This window comes from Euprymna scolopes, chromosome 21 (assembly GCF_053919585.1).
Source record: "Euprymna scolopes isolate OS-2025 chromosome 21, ASM5391958v1, whole genome shotgun sequence".
NCBI classification, from domain to species: domain Eukaryota; kingdom Metazoa; phylum Mollusca; class Cephalopoda; order Sepiida; family Sepiolidae; genus Euprymna; species Euprymna scolopes.
This window is the reverse complement of record NC_136502.1, coordinates 45,944,732-45,959,035: the sequence shown is the minus strand read 5'-3', so window position 1 is coordinate 45,959,035 and position 14,304 is coordinate 45,944,732. Positions and strand designations below refer to the sequence as shown.

Sequence of the window (14,304 nt, the reverse complement as noted above, 5' to 3'; positions counted from 1 at the left end):
ATCTATTTTAGAAAGAAATTACATGTAAAAGGCAGTTTTCATAAAATATACGCGGGGAAATGTTTTTTAGTGTGTGTCCCCGCCCCCATATTTATTTTTTCGAAATTCGAACAAAATATATTTAAATCTATCGAAATTTCTAGTTATTATGCACATAAGAGTTCAAATAAGTAAAAAATATTTATCTTTTTAAAATTTAAATACACATATTGAACAAAAACTGACCTTGAAGTTTGTTGCGGACCAGGATATAATAATCCTAACTCGCTACAAAAAGAAAATAATGAAATGGAAGGAAAAAAACTCAATTGCTGAATAAAATAAACATGTCATTTATTTTCTGTTTAAATTAAATGGTTTTAGTGGAACACGTGTTTAGTTCAATCGTTGACGACTACATGCGTAGAAAAAAGAGGAATAAAGTAGGCGAAAGAGAGAGGGCAGTCCAGCATGTAGAAAAGGATATAGAGAGAGAGGGTGTTGACCTCAGTAAAACCACACGTGCATGGTAGCAGTCGTCCACATGAAAGTGTCTTCAGGCCACAAGCTGTGGATGCAAACCTGTCTAGTTGACGAACCAATGCAAAAGGGAAGAAAGAGGAAGTTGAACTTTGTTGTTAACTTTTATACCAGGGTCAGTGTTCTGACTGCGCATGTCTGGATTTCCTTTAAAGGGAAGTGACATTGCCCATGTGTTCATACATGTGTGTACGCTAGCATGTGTGTGTGTATGCATGTGAATGTGAGTGTATGTACATGAGTGTGAATATGTGTATGTGTGCATGTGTACATGTGGGTGTGTGTATGTGACGAGGAAAAACATGTTCGAACAAGACTCCCCCTCCTGAGGAGAAAAAAATATATATACATATACAAGAGAAACGTATTTCATTTTTTGTTATTTATATATATATATATATATATATATATATATATATATATATATATATTTGATAAGTTATGTATTGTTTGAAATGTTTTGGCCAATGAACTTTTCGACCTGTTTTTGTTGTTGTTTGTGGTGTGTTATTTTTTGTAATTTCTTTGTCAGTTTGTGAGTGTGTATGTTCTTGTATTGGAGTAGGAGAAATGTGTAATTGTTCGTCTATGAATGCAGGTTTAAGTCTGTCTATTGCAATAGTGTCTTTTTTATCTCTTTTTAAAATGGTAAAGTACTTTTCACTTCTGTTGAGAACTTGATAAGGTCCAGAATAATTTGGACAGAGTGGTTTTTTGACTGCATCGTTCCTGATAAAAACGTATTTACAGGTGTGAATATCGCTTGGAACGAAAATGTTTGTGTCTGGCTTTTTGGTTGGGGTGAATTTTAAGTGCCGTTGCCCATGTGTACATATGTGTGTGTACATGTATGTATGTTAGCGTGTGTGTGTGTGTGTGTGTATGCACGAGAATGTGAGTGTATGTACTTTAGCGTGAATATATGTACGTGTGTATGTTTGCGTGTGTGCGTGCAGACATGTGGGTGTGTGTATGGGAGGAAAAACATGTTCGAACAAGTTGCAATTAAAAAATTGATATAAACTTAATATTATTTCTTTTTTAAATAGCGTTTTTTCGAATTAATATATACTATCTTGAATTGTCAAGAAAAAGAAACTTTGTAAACATTAATTAATTTTTAAAAGATTAAAATGATTAAAATTCTATTATTTCAAAATGTTCCGCTATAACATAGATTTTTAATTAATTGTGTTCAAATTTTTTTTAAACATTAAGTTTTAATATAAACATGACTCTTGTCAGCTATTTTATCGCCAGATTAAAACCAATTTGAAAATATTATTGCACAAATATCAGCATTTTGTGGCCCCCCTCATATTTTGTTTGTCTCTTTTTACCGAACAAAATATGGAACTCTGTAGGTAACCAAATGAACATTCAGTAAAACTGTATTTTATATTTAATATACAAATGTTTATAATATTATTAATCCTTAAACTGTGTAAATCTTAAAACCTAACAAAATTATAACAAAGGTTTATTATTAATTGCAGTTTGGAGAAGATAAACAAAAGTTTTAAAAAATCATTAAGTTGCTTCTGCTTTTCCATAGTTTGTATAGTTAACACAAATCTGACGTCATGGAAATATGCGGTCCAATCTTCATAATCGTTTGGCAGTCCATAGTCTTCTGGAATTATTTCCAAGTGAAGTATTAATTTATAGTCTTAAAATAATGAATTTTGCTAAAAAGGGTAATAATTATCCAAAAATGTGGTCATGGTAGCAACAAGATTAGTTTCGTGTCAAAAAAAAAAAAAAAAAAGACATGGCAGCAAAATTCAAAGAAGTATGAAAATATTAAAGACATAATTTCATTATTATTTAACAATGCTCCGGCATATCGAGCATTTTTTTTTTTTTTTTGCAGTTGCAGTTGCAGACCCCTCCATTTACTTAAAAATTGAAGGGAAAAGGTGGGGGGGGGAAGAGATATGGAATGTTTGTATAATTCTTTCCATTTTTTAATTTAATTATTTTTGTATGTTCCTGTTTTTCAATTTAATTTTTTTTTTACATTATTTTCTGAGATTATATGAAAATTTTCTTACATTAATGATTATATGTTCTTGCGTGCAATATAAATATTAGAATCTTACATATAAAAATTATGTTAAAAATGTAAATGTAAAAAGAATAAAAAGTATTTTTTGCAATTAAATTTTTTTTTCGCGGGGAAAATATTAAATAACCGATGCTTAATTCAATGATAATATCGGTAGTTTGAGAAATTAATTTTTCTTCAAGTTATATCGATTTCGTTAATACAAACTTTAGGTGTTTTTTTTTCTTATGTTCCTGTAAAAATTAATTAATATTTTTTTAATTATTATAATTAATGATGCTTTATTTTTATAGAAATAGCCGAAATAAATTCTTGCATTTTTTTGTTTTTTATTACAGAAAACCATAACTTTAGAAACGGTGTTTTTGTTTTAAAAAAATAATACATTTTCACTCGGATTCAAATAAAAATAATGTGTTCATTATATTTCGCGATCATTATTTGATAAATACTGAAAATTTCATTAAAATTGGTTAATTTTCTGATTTTTGGTGATTTTTTAAGTAAAAGAAGGGGTCAAAATGTTTATACGTTTTGAGCAGCGGCATTCATTTTGCCCTAACTTTCATTTTAACCAGATTTCAAATTCAAATTACTTTCACATTTCCATTTACCATTTTTTTCTTTTCATTATTATAGTGAAATTAAAACAAATCATGTGGTTGAAGGTGCAGAATAGTTAACACCCTTTCCTCATGTTCACTATCAACATATTGTATGATTCTGAAGATTCTATTGTTGGCATTGATTTCCGCGATATTTTTCTGGTCAGAATTCTAGGAAAACATCAGGTACTTACGGGAGGGACTATGTGAAGATGAAAGTGATTTTTGTGGAATGAACAGGATTCAAACTTGAGGAAACTCAAGTTGTTAATCTGTGTCATTAACCACTGAACCACCACCAGCATCCTCCCCCTTTGCATGTTGAAAATGTGTTTTTAAATAATAGCATCATTATTTATGAGGGTCATTTTAAAAGTAAAACATCCTACCTTTTTTTAATTCAAAAAGTTAAAGAGCTATGAAGACAAGAATGGTATTAAAACAAGCAACCTTTTGTGCTCCAGAATTTATTTTTCTACATCTACTAGCATGGGTTTCCGGCATTGCCTGGGTGTTTGGATGTGTGTGTTGAGCAAAAAAAACTAGTGGTAGTAGGAAGGCAGGCTCGAACCCATACTGTGAAGGAGGAAAAGAAGGACAGGGAAAAAACATTGACATCTTTGCTGTTACAACCACCACCAAACCAAAAGTGACTTAGGTTTAAATTAAGGCTAGACAATCGAAAAGAGGGGATGACTTTCGAAAATATCGGTGAAAAAAGTGAGTCCTCCTTGTAGAAAAGTGCCCAGTTAAAGGTGAAGAAATTAATATTTTTAGTCAATTTTTCGGTATTTGTCGTCTGAAGTGTTGAGCTTCAAAACGATACTGATCTGGTGAAAATCCGTCGCCTCTGTCAAAAGTTTTTCTGTTAATTTCAGTGTTAGATAGCTAGTAGTTTAAGAGTTTATCAGTTAAGTGATCTAATAAGATTATAAAAAAGATAACCTGTTGTTGATTTGTTTTTAATGATACCAAAATGGAATTTCTAATATGATACACTATTTCTCGAGATAACACCAAATACTGACCCAACAGGTCATGGGTGTTTAGTATCCTTATATAAAGTAAGACTTATGTTTATATATTTTCATGTACAAGATTTATTACTTGACTAATTCTCCCATTATTATGAATTTTGGAACACAGCTGCTAAGTATTAAGAGTCTTAATCTGGGTTATATTTAGTTTTATGCAAAAGATGATTGAAGCCGTTCAATGAAAATTCAGATACTACCAATTTTGGTGAAGTTTTACTTGTAGGCATTAGGCATCAATTAATAAAGATTCTCTAAATTTCGGTTTCTTTGGAACATTTAAAAAAAGATTTTAAAGGGCATATTGCGCACATTACCTACCATTTGAAAATTCCAATATTTCAGATTTGTATTGAATTTGACCCATAATCATTAGGCACCAATTTAGCAAGATCCCTTGAATTTTAATTTCTGAAGATCCCTTCAGCTGAAGCCTTAAGTTTTATTTTTAATACCAAATCATATAATGGATTTTGATAACAATTAGAATAACTGTTCTAGAAATAAAGTCTAGTATCATTATTTCTTGATTTTAATATTTGTAAGGTGGGCATATCTTCTAATAATCAAATTAATTTTCCTAAAATAATTTGTTTCATTCACTTCTATTTCTCAACAATCAAAAAGCACTTGTTTCTTTATCTTTTCTTCCCAGCATCCTTCAGTGGTTTAGAGCAGACTGCTCCCTCCTTCTATCTATCTATCTATCTATCTATCTATCTATCTATAAAATGAACGTGTCTGTGTGTGTGTCTGTGTACATTTCCCTATGCAATAACTCTGTCAATTTTTAGTCTACAGACTCGAAATTTGATATACAAGGTACTGAAATTTGGGAAAATTCTTGTGATCGGTTTTCGGCCAGAAATTTCGCTGTTAAGGGGTCAAAGTTCAACGATTTGACCTTTGAGAACTCTACCAAACACCTCCCACAATTTTGAGTCTAAACACTTGAAATTTTAGATATAGGTTTCTTGGACATGGATCCAGCTTAATAACTTGATTTGAGCCAAAAACAATAAATATTAAGGGATCATAAGCGAGGTCAAATTTAAAAAAATGATCGCTTTTTTTCTTTTTTTTTTTTTTTGCTCAACATACACCTCCAAACACCCGGGCAACGCCAGGCTGAAATGTTAGCATATCTATAAAAGTGAATGTGTCTGTCTGTGTACATTTACCTGCACAATAACTCTGTCAATTTTCAGTCTACAGATTCGAAATTTGATATACAGGGTATTGAGATTTGGGAAAATCTTTGTAATCCGTTTTTGGACAGAAATTTGATTGTTACGGGGTCAAAGTTCAATGATTTGATCTTTGAGAACTCTACCAGACTCCTCCGCCAAACACTTCAAATTTTAGGTATAGGTTCCTTGGACATGGATCTAACTTAATAACTTGATTTGAGCCCAAAACAATAAATGTTAAGAGGTCATAATAGGGGTCAAAGTTTTTTTTTAAAAATTTGACCTCTGCAGTCTCTACTAAATTACTCAGACAATTTCTGGTCTAAACATTTGAAATTTTATATACATGGTATTCAGAGATAGGGCAAGCTTTTTAATCGGTTTGGGTCAAAAAATTTTAGTTACTAATATATAAATGTATGTTTGCATGTCTGCCTAAAACTTTCGACAGAGACAACAGACTTTTATAAGATCAGTATCGTTTTGAAGCTCGACCTTTCAGACAACAAATATCGAAAAATTGGCGAAAAGCATTAATATCTTCACCTTCAACTGGGTACTTTTCTACGGGGGGGACGCTTTTTTCACCGATATTTTCGAAAGTCGTCCCCTTTTTTTGATTGTCTAGCCTTAAACCTACGTCACTTCTGGTTTGGTGGTGGTCGTAACAGCAAAAACGTCAGGTTTTTTTCCCGTTCTTTTCCTCCTTTGCGGTACGGGTTCAAACCTGCCTTCTTACTACCATTTTTTTTTCTTTTGCGCAACATACAACTCCAAACACCCGGGCAACGCCAGGCTGAAATGCTAGTATATCTATAAAAGTGAAATTGTCTGTGTGTGTGTGAGTGTGTGTGTGCATTTCCCTACCAAACTGCATCAATTTTCAATCTACAAACTCGAGATTTTACATAAGGGTTAATGAGATCTGGGAAAATCTTTTTAATCAATTTTCGGCCAGAAATTTGGCTGTCAAGAGGTCAAAGTTCAACAATTTGACCTTTCCAAACTCTACCAAACTCCTCCACCAATTTTGGGTCTAAACATTTGAAATTTTAGATGTCGGTTACTTGGACATGGATCAAACTTTTTAATTTGATTTGAGCCCAGAACAATAAATGTTAAGAGGTCAAATTTTGGGTCAAAGTTAAAAAATTTGACCCCTGCAATTTCTACCCGTTTACTCAGCCAATGTTTGGTTTTGGTTTTGAAATTTTACATAAAGTGTATTCAGACATAGGGCAAGCTTTTTAATTGGTTTTTGTCGAAATTATGCTGCCAAGGGGTCAAAGTTCAAAAGAATCGACCTTTGCGATCTCTAGCAAACTATTCAGCCAATTTTGGTTCTAAACATTTGAAATTTTACATAAAGGGTATTCGGACATGCAGCAAGCTTTTTAATCAGTTTTTGGGCGAAAGTCTTGCTGCCAAGAAATCAAAGTTAAAAAAGTTGACGTTTGCAGACTCTAACAAACTCTTCCACCAATTTTTGGTCTAAACACTTGAAACTTTAGATGTAAGTTTCCTGGACAAACTTTTTAATATATATATATATATATATTAAGTCATTGAGACCTCTATGCAAGCAAAAGGAAAATCTTCTAAGACTTATTTTAGTCTCTATGTAATATTTTCCCCCATTTATTTCTGGGTTTTTTTCCTACCCGCACCATATTCATGACTTTTTGTTGCTTGTTTTAAATCGTATTTTCTTCGATTTAGCTTTGGTTTTTGATTTTTTAATAATATATATATACAAGGCTTCTCTTCTGTGCATCATCACACTTTGTACATATGCCTCGTAGACTTTTCCTTCAGTTGACAGCAGTAATGTTCTATTGGTTAGTAATTGCAGAAATTCCATCCACTCTCGTTACTACATTAGCACCAGCTTCCTCCTTTTTTGTTCAAGGTTATAAATCAAAGCTAAAATATTTAGCTCTCCAGTGGTATTTGCTATCATATGGCCTAACGATGGATGGATATAAAAAACTTTTAAAATTAATGCAGTTTAATGTATAAATATATATTTGTGCATGCATAGAGTAGCACTTTAAGTCGACCTCTGCCTGCTAATTTTCAATTTTTATTCCTTACCAGCTAAAAAATAAATCGAACTTGTTTTCCCAGGTTCGAATCACCTATATATCAAGTTTCAAGTCTGTAGAAAAAATTTGACAAAGTAGTTTGGTATTATTTTGCATACACAGACAAGGTCACTTTATTGACAAAGGATATTTATACTATAAGTATGAACTGTGTAGCAAAGAGTGTAGGTTCTGTCCTCGGTCAGAGGAAGTGAACTACTTTACAACAGTCTTTATGCACTACTTCAGGGTGTCGCTTTTTAACAGGATATTCCTCATCTTAAATAATCTGTCTAACATTCACAGTGAATAATAGGAAGAATGTTTACATGATTGTTTTTTGTTGTGTGTGTCTGTGTGTGTGTGTGTGTGTGTGTGTGTGTGTGTGTGTGTGTGTGTGTGTGTGTGTGTGTCTGTGTAGAAATATGTTTGTACAAAAAAAAAGAAGTCAACAATTTAAAATAAACTTTTTTATATATAATAAACATTCCTGGTTTTCAGCTATGAACACAGTATATTAGCTTCCTAGTGTGTGGAGAGAAGTTCTGAAATAACAAGTGAATGGTTGTCATCTTGTAGATTACTTTATCAACAAAAAAAGAGAATTGTAAAAACGTGAAATGCATTTCAGTTTGAAATATGCAATACATTTTTTCTATTTACAGTAGAACCCCGGGATACAGCATTAAAAATTAGTAACAAAATACAGTACAGTATATAATACACATATATAATCAAATAACATTATAAATAACATTGTAAGGAGGGGCAAATACTGTAATTAGGGACCAGAAAAACATATTTCACATCATAACCTGAAAAAAAGTATCCTAGGTCCACTGTATCCTGGGGTTCTGCTGTATTTTAATTTACCTGTGGTTGGTCAGTGTCATCTAGTTGAGTTTATTTTCATACTAAGGCTAGTTTTCATGAAATACCAGCTATTTTCATTAATGCAATAGTTTTTATAGTGTCAGTTCTGTTTGATTCTAAGTTTTATTTAAAGACTGCCCCACCGTGTGTTCCTCAATTATTATGAGTATTATGGTAGTTTTCATTATCACCATTATTATTGTTGTTGTTATTATTATTATTAATACTATTATTGTTTTTTCAGATTAAAGGATATTGGAGAACAATAATACTAGAAGTGCAAACTCTGCAACAAAGAACAATTCTATCTTTGGAAAATGGAATCTCCTGCTACAACTATGATACTGCTGTTGCTTTGAAATGTATTTCAGTGTGAAAAATGCAATATACCTTTTCTATCTATTGTAATTTATCTGTGGTTGGTTAGTGCCGTCTGGTTGAGTTTGTTTCTATACTAAGATTTTTTATAAATATGAGCTGTTTTGATTAATGCAATAGTTTTTATAGTGTCAATCCTCCAATCTTTTTTTTATATATGTGCTTCTTAATTATTCGAATTACAATAGGGTTTATTAGTATAATTTATTAGTAGTCATCATTATTATACTGGTATTGTCTTTCAGGTTGAAGGATATTAAAGAACAATAATAATAAAAGTTATGCAATAAAAAGGAATCCTATGGAAATAATAGAATATTATGTTACTACTGTTTTACTGTTGTGCTGTGATTAGATTAGTCTGATCATTTAGTTTTTAATTGAAAGTCAAATCTACACACTTGAAGGGAAAATCAAATGGAAGACAACCAAGTTTAGATTTTAGAAATAGTGCAACATCATCTGTTCTTTAAAAATAATTTATTTTTATTTTTTTTGCCTTTTTAAGTCGTCATACTTAAAAACTTATAAGAAAAAAAATGACTTTTAAATGCAAAACATGTCCAGAAACCTTTTCCAGTGAAGCTGAATTAATTAAACATAGAAAATCACATTTGGTTTGTCAGATTTGCGACAAAGCTTTTACCAACTCAACTTGGTTCAAAGTTCATATGCGATCACACACTGGAGAGAAACCTTTTCAATGTCAAGTGTGTGAGAAATCGTTCTCTATAGCGAGCAACTTGAAAGTCCATATGAGAATACACACGGGTGAAACGCCTTTTCAATGTGAAATATGCAGCAAGTGTTTTACCTTAAACTCTAATTTGAAAAATCATCTTAAACTCCATACTGGGGAAACTGATTACCACTGTGATGTATGCAAGAAGTCTTTTGCGCAAAGTGGCCATTTAAAGAGACACATGGGAACACATACAAAAGAAAAAGCATTTGAATGTGAAATCTGTGGACGATTCTTCCATCGCAAGGATAATCTGACTGCTCATCTTATAATTCATACTGGTGACTCTCCATATAAGTGTGAAATTTGCTCCAAAGGTTTGCCTTCAAATGCTGCATTGGAAGAACATATACGGACACATAATGGAGAAACACCATTTCAATGCGAAGTGTGCAATAAATCTTTCTCTCGGAGTTCAAACGTGAAAGTCCACATGAAGACCCACACAGGAGAAAAACCTTTTTCATGTCAAGTTTGTGGCAAAGCTTTTGCTGTCAAATCTAACCTGAAAAAACATCTTACGCTTCATATTGAGTGACTAACCTTTTTCTTGTCATGTTTTTTGGGAAAATATTTATCTGTGAAATGCATCAGAGAAAAACACATGCTCCATACTGCGGGAAAGGGAGGAGAAAGAAACAACCTTACTAGAAGCTGGTACACCCCAATAAACAGAGCTGAGAGGGAAATGATAACAAAATAGGAAGGTCTTATGTATGACATGAAAAGAAACTGGAATCTTAGGAAGATCTTCATGATTTCAGTTATTATATGAGCAGCCGGACTTCTGAAAAAGAATTTCAAAACCTACCTGACAAATATACCTGGTGAACCAAGTGCAAGAGACATATAAACAATTTCACTTAAAGGGACGATTAGAATCTTCACTGGCATCCAGTAGGCTGCCCCATCCTAAGCTAGAACAAAATAACAAGAAAATTAAAAAGAGTGACTGAATAATCATTTTTAATAATACAATAAATATAGTGGAACAAAGTTTCCATTTTAGATTTTCTATAATTCCCTTTTCACTTATAATTACCTTTAATGGTTCTATAATTCCCTTTTCACTTATAATTACCTTTAATTGTTCTATAATTCCCTTTTCACTTATAATTACCTTTAATGGTTCTATAATTCCCTTTTCACTTATAATTACCTTTAATGGTTCTATAATTCCCTTTTCACTTATAATTACCTTTAATGGTTCTATAATTCCCTTTTCACTTATAATTACCTTTAATTGTTCTATAATTCCCTTTTCACTTATAATTACTTTTAATATTTTGGCGTTTTTATTTTTATAAATTAGTAAATTGACTTCTATTTTTTCTCATAAGATAATTCTGCACTAAATACATTTTACATTAAACATTTCATTTTATCATTTATTTTATTTATTATATTGAGTTATTAAACTTTTTCTTGTCAAGTTTGTGAAAAACTTTTCCCATGAAGTGCAGCCTAGAAAGGCATTATGCTTCGTACTGGGTGACCAAATAATCATTTTAAACTATGCAGTAAATCTAACAGATCAAAGTTTCCATTTTAAATTTTATTTTCACTTTTAATTATCTTTGTCTTTGCATTTTTATCTTAGGGAATCTTTTACTGCTATTGCCTGAGTATATTGAAAAAAAAAATGCTATCATGAATTAGCAAATTGTTTCTTACTAGTTGCTATTAAAAATTACAAATCTTTATCAAAAATAATCTGTTTCATACCATGAAAATAATTGTCGGCTAAATCTTTAGATAAAACGACTGTAACTTTTAAGTTGAATGCAATGATCATATTCGATTTTAGATACATATTTTGAAATAATTTAGGGATGTGAATAGCAGAATTCAACTTTTTTAAATCTGGAAAAGACGAATTACCACTTCTATCTGTCATAGTAGATTCCAGTCTCTTGGGATACTGCATAATCATGTTGACACACCAAGTTTCACTAGATCACCGGTTAAGCAACATTGAGCCTGGTCACAGCCAGATGTGTGACCAATTTTGTAAGTTCCAGGCGCTTTATGGAGGAGAATTGTTGACACCTTCCTGTAAGATCTGCAAAAATGTAATGTCGCCATCTCCCCTAATGTGGATACATATGTGACTGGGGATTGCTTGTAAATTTCATACTCCCATAAAATTCCCTCCTTCGGCTTAGTGCTATAGTTTGGCTTGTTTTTTTTTCAACCAACCATGCATGTGAATTCACTGCTATTTAATCAAAATTTGCTTTTTATTTATGTAAATAAGAAAAGGGCTGATTTCTGCCAAATTGCTAGAGCCTTATGTTCCTTTTTTCATTACTTTATTCAGTTTAGTCTTTTTTCCTCTCACACTCAATTATTCTTCACTTGCTAACCTAAACACTCATTCTTTCAATATGTTACTTTCTCATATCATTGTGCAATTCTCATATTTCTCTTCATGCAATGCATGTCTTCAATCTTCACTGGCCTGTTTTTCACTTCCATACGTCATTATCATCATCATCATAATTATAATCAAAGTCTCATATTCTGCACACATTTAAATTATGAAAACAGAGACGTACATATACTTTTACAATTTAATCTTCCTCTGAAGTCATCACTAAGCCTACTTTTAAGCCTCATATTACATATCCATCATATCATTGTCATATCTTTTCCCTTCACACAATGCATGTCCTTCAATTCTGTATATCAACACACATGCCTAAAAGACTCTTCTCTTGTTTAGCAATGGAAACAGAAGTTTTCTGAACTTCTTCCACCAACTTCTAATTCTTGCAATCACACTTCTTGTGCTCCACTCATATCACTAAGATGACATAACATTTGAACAACCTCCATAATTTCATCATCAATATATATACCATCTCCAAATCTCCTCCATCTCAATTGTCTTAGATTTCTTGGACACAAACTGATCATCATATCTCAACCTACTAGTAATTCCGCTTCACTTCTTGTATACCTAATGCTTACAAGTATCACAAAAAATTGAGCTGTTTCAAAATTTTTTCGACAATGAACAGGGGAACTTTTCTTTCTAAAGAATTTACAACATTTTTTTATCACATTTGTTTGGCACTATTCATTGTCAGACTTTCATTATTCATCTTGATAAAACCTGACATTTTCTTTTTGATGGACCTGCGTAAACTTAATGTAATTTGATTGTATGATATGGCAAAACCATAGAGTCACATTCATCTATAGGTTTGCTGATCAAAATGAACATATTCCAGATTCTTGTTTGAGCAAGAGCAATCTTGAAAGATGGCCCACCTAAACCAGCATTGATTATGGCGGTGGTCGAGTTAGTGTCTGCCTGTAAAGGCCAATATAAAATATAAAAGCATCAGAACAAAGTGGTTTGAATGTGATGCAATTCACCACTTAGCCAGAAATCGTCTCACTTAGTGCAACAAGCAAATAGCATGTGATTCATTACTTTGCACTAGTTGGCTCTGGTTCCCACTCTCCCATAATGAGGAAGAGAAGATTTCAAATTAAATTTTGTACTCTATGAAGGGAGGGAATAGTACTCTGAACATCGTCTCTCCAGATGTGGTAACAGTGCTCCATCTTAAGACATACCCGACTCTTACATAAGTAGTATATTGCATCAGCTGTAAGATTCCTTCTGGAGTGGTAAAATATCCAACCATTTTTCTGACATTCACACCAGATCTGATGTAAGTCTTCCATGCCACATATGGAATTTGATCTATCAGATTTCAAATGAAAAATGGAGAAGAGGTTGAAACTAAGGTTCTAGTGGAGTAGAGAGAATGCTTAGACGTCCTTTGCAGAACCTTGACAAGATATGGTTGAAGAGACATACTCACAATATCTGTTCATCTTGTGAAATCATCACTAGGTCCCTTGAAGACATTGGCCTTAGTTTGAAATGACTGGGAATCACAAAAGTACAAACAGATCAATTAAGGACAACCCATGTGCAGGATAAAATGGTAAGGTAGTTTGCCGGGCTGTGTTTGAATTCTTTTTCTCTTTCTGTAGTAAACCATTTTTTTTTCCCATTATGCAGCTTGACTTTGTTTGGAACATACATGGCTACTAAATGCCTCCACAGCATCTATCCAGCTTAGCAATGGTTTTTAATGAGATAATTATATATATTTTATAAAAGAAAACAAATAAGTATTTATTTTTATTCAGCATTCAATTGTCATCAGTAAACTCAATGAAGATGAATTTTTCAACCCTGCAGAGAATGATGCGATTGGTTTACTTTTAGTTCCTGACATACTTGCTTAAGAAACAAAGTTTTGCAGATCTTCAATACGGTATAGACATCAGCAACTGATGAAGCAGCTAGTCGGAGCACAGATGATCTTCATGGAATTAAACGATGCAATACAACACTGACTCTTTGAGCCATAATAGTAAACTCAAATTTCAATGAGATCGAATAATTCTCTGATTTCCTTTGAATTTTTTTTTCAATCCATTTTTCTTTTTTGGTTAATAAAGCAAATTATTTTCACTTCCATTACTTCACCTGGCGTATTGACTTTGTGTCTCTTAAAGTTGTGTCAGATAAACTTCACAGGTTGCTGCACAACATTGATGGAATTTTATTAGTTTGGCAACAATTTTTCTTGGCCTCTTTTCTGACCTCGATCAGTAGAGGAGAAATCCTTCTCGATTGAGGCAATTTTTATTTTTGATCCTATCCAGAGTTCCCTTTTTGGGGAGATGGATTTTCCCCACATTAAAAACCGACCTTGTGTCCACCTCTATCCTTGTGGGGAGCCAAGTAAATAAGAACAATTACGTTTAAGATACTTAAAATG

The 14,304-nt window shown here is 32.3% G+C and overlaps 1 protein-coding gene across 1 annotated transcript in view; it reads left to right on the top strand.

Moving 5' to 3' along the window:
* Nucleotides 1-13,994, top strand: part of LOC145242776 (uncharacterized) — a 50,604-nt gene extending 36,610 nt beyond the window's left edge. Inside the window, exon 3 of the mRNA XM_080105913.1 lies at nt 9,273-13,994. Coding sequence (XP_079962039.1) covers nt 9,273-10,031 — 759 coding nt within the window. The 3' untranslated portion in view covers nt 10,032-13,994. The remainder of the gene's footprint in view (nt 1-9,272) is intronic.
* Nucleotides 13,995-14,304: the final 310 nt, after the last annotated feature.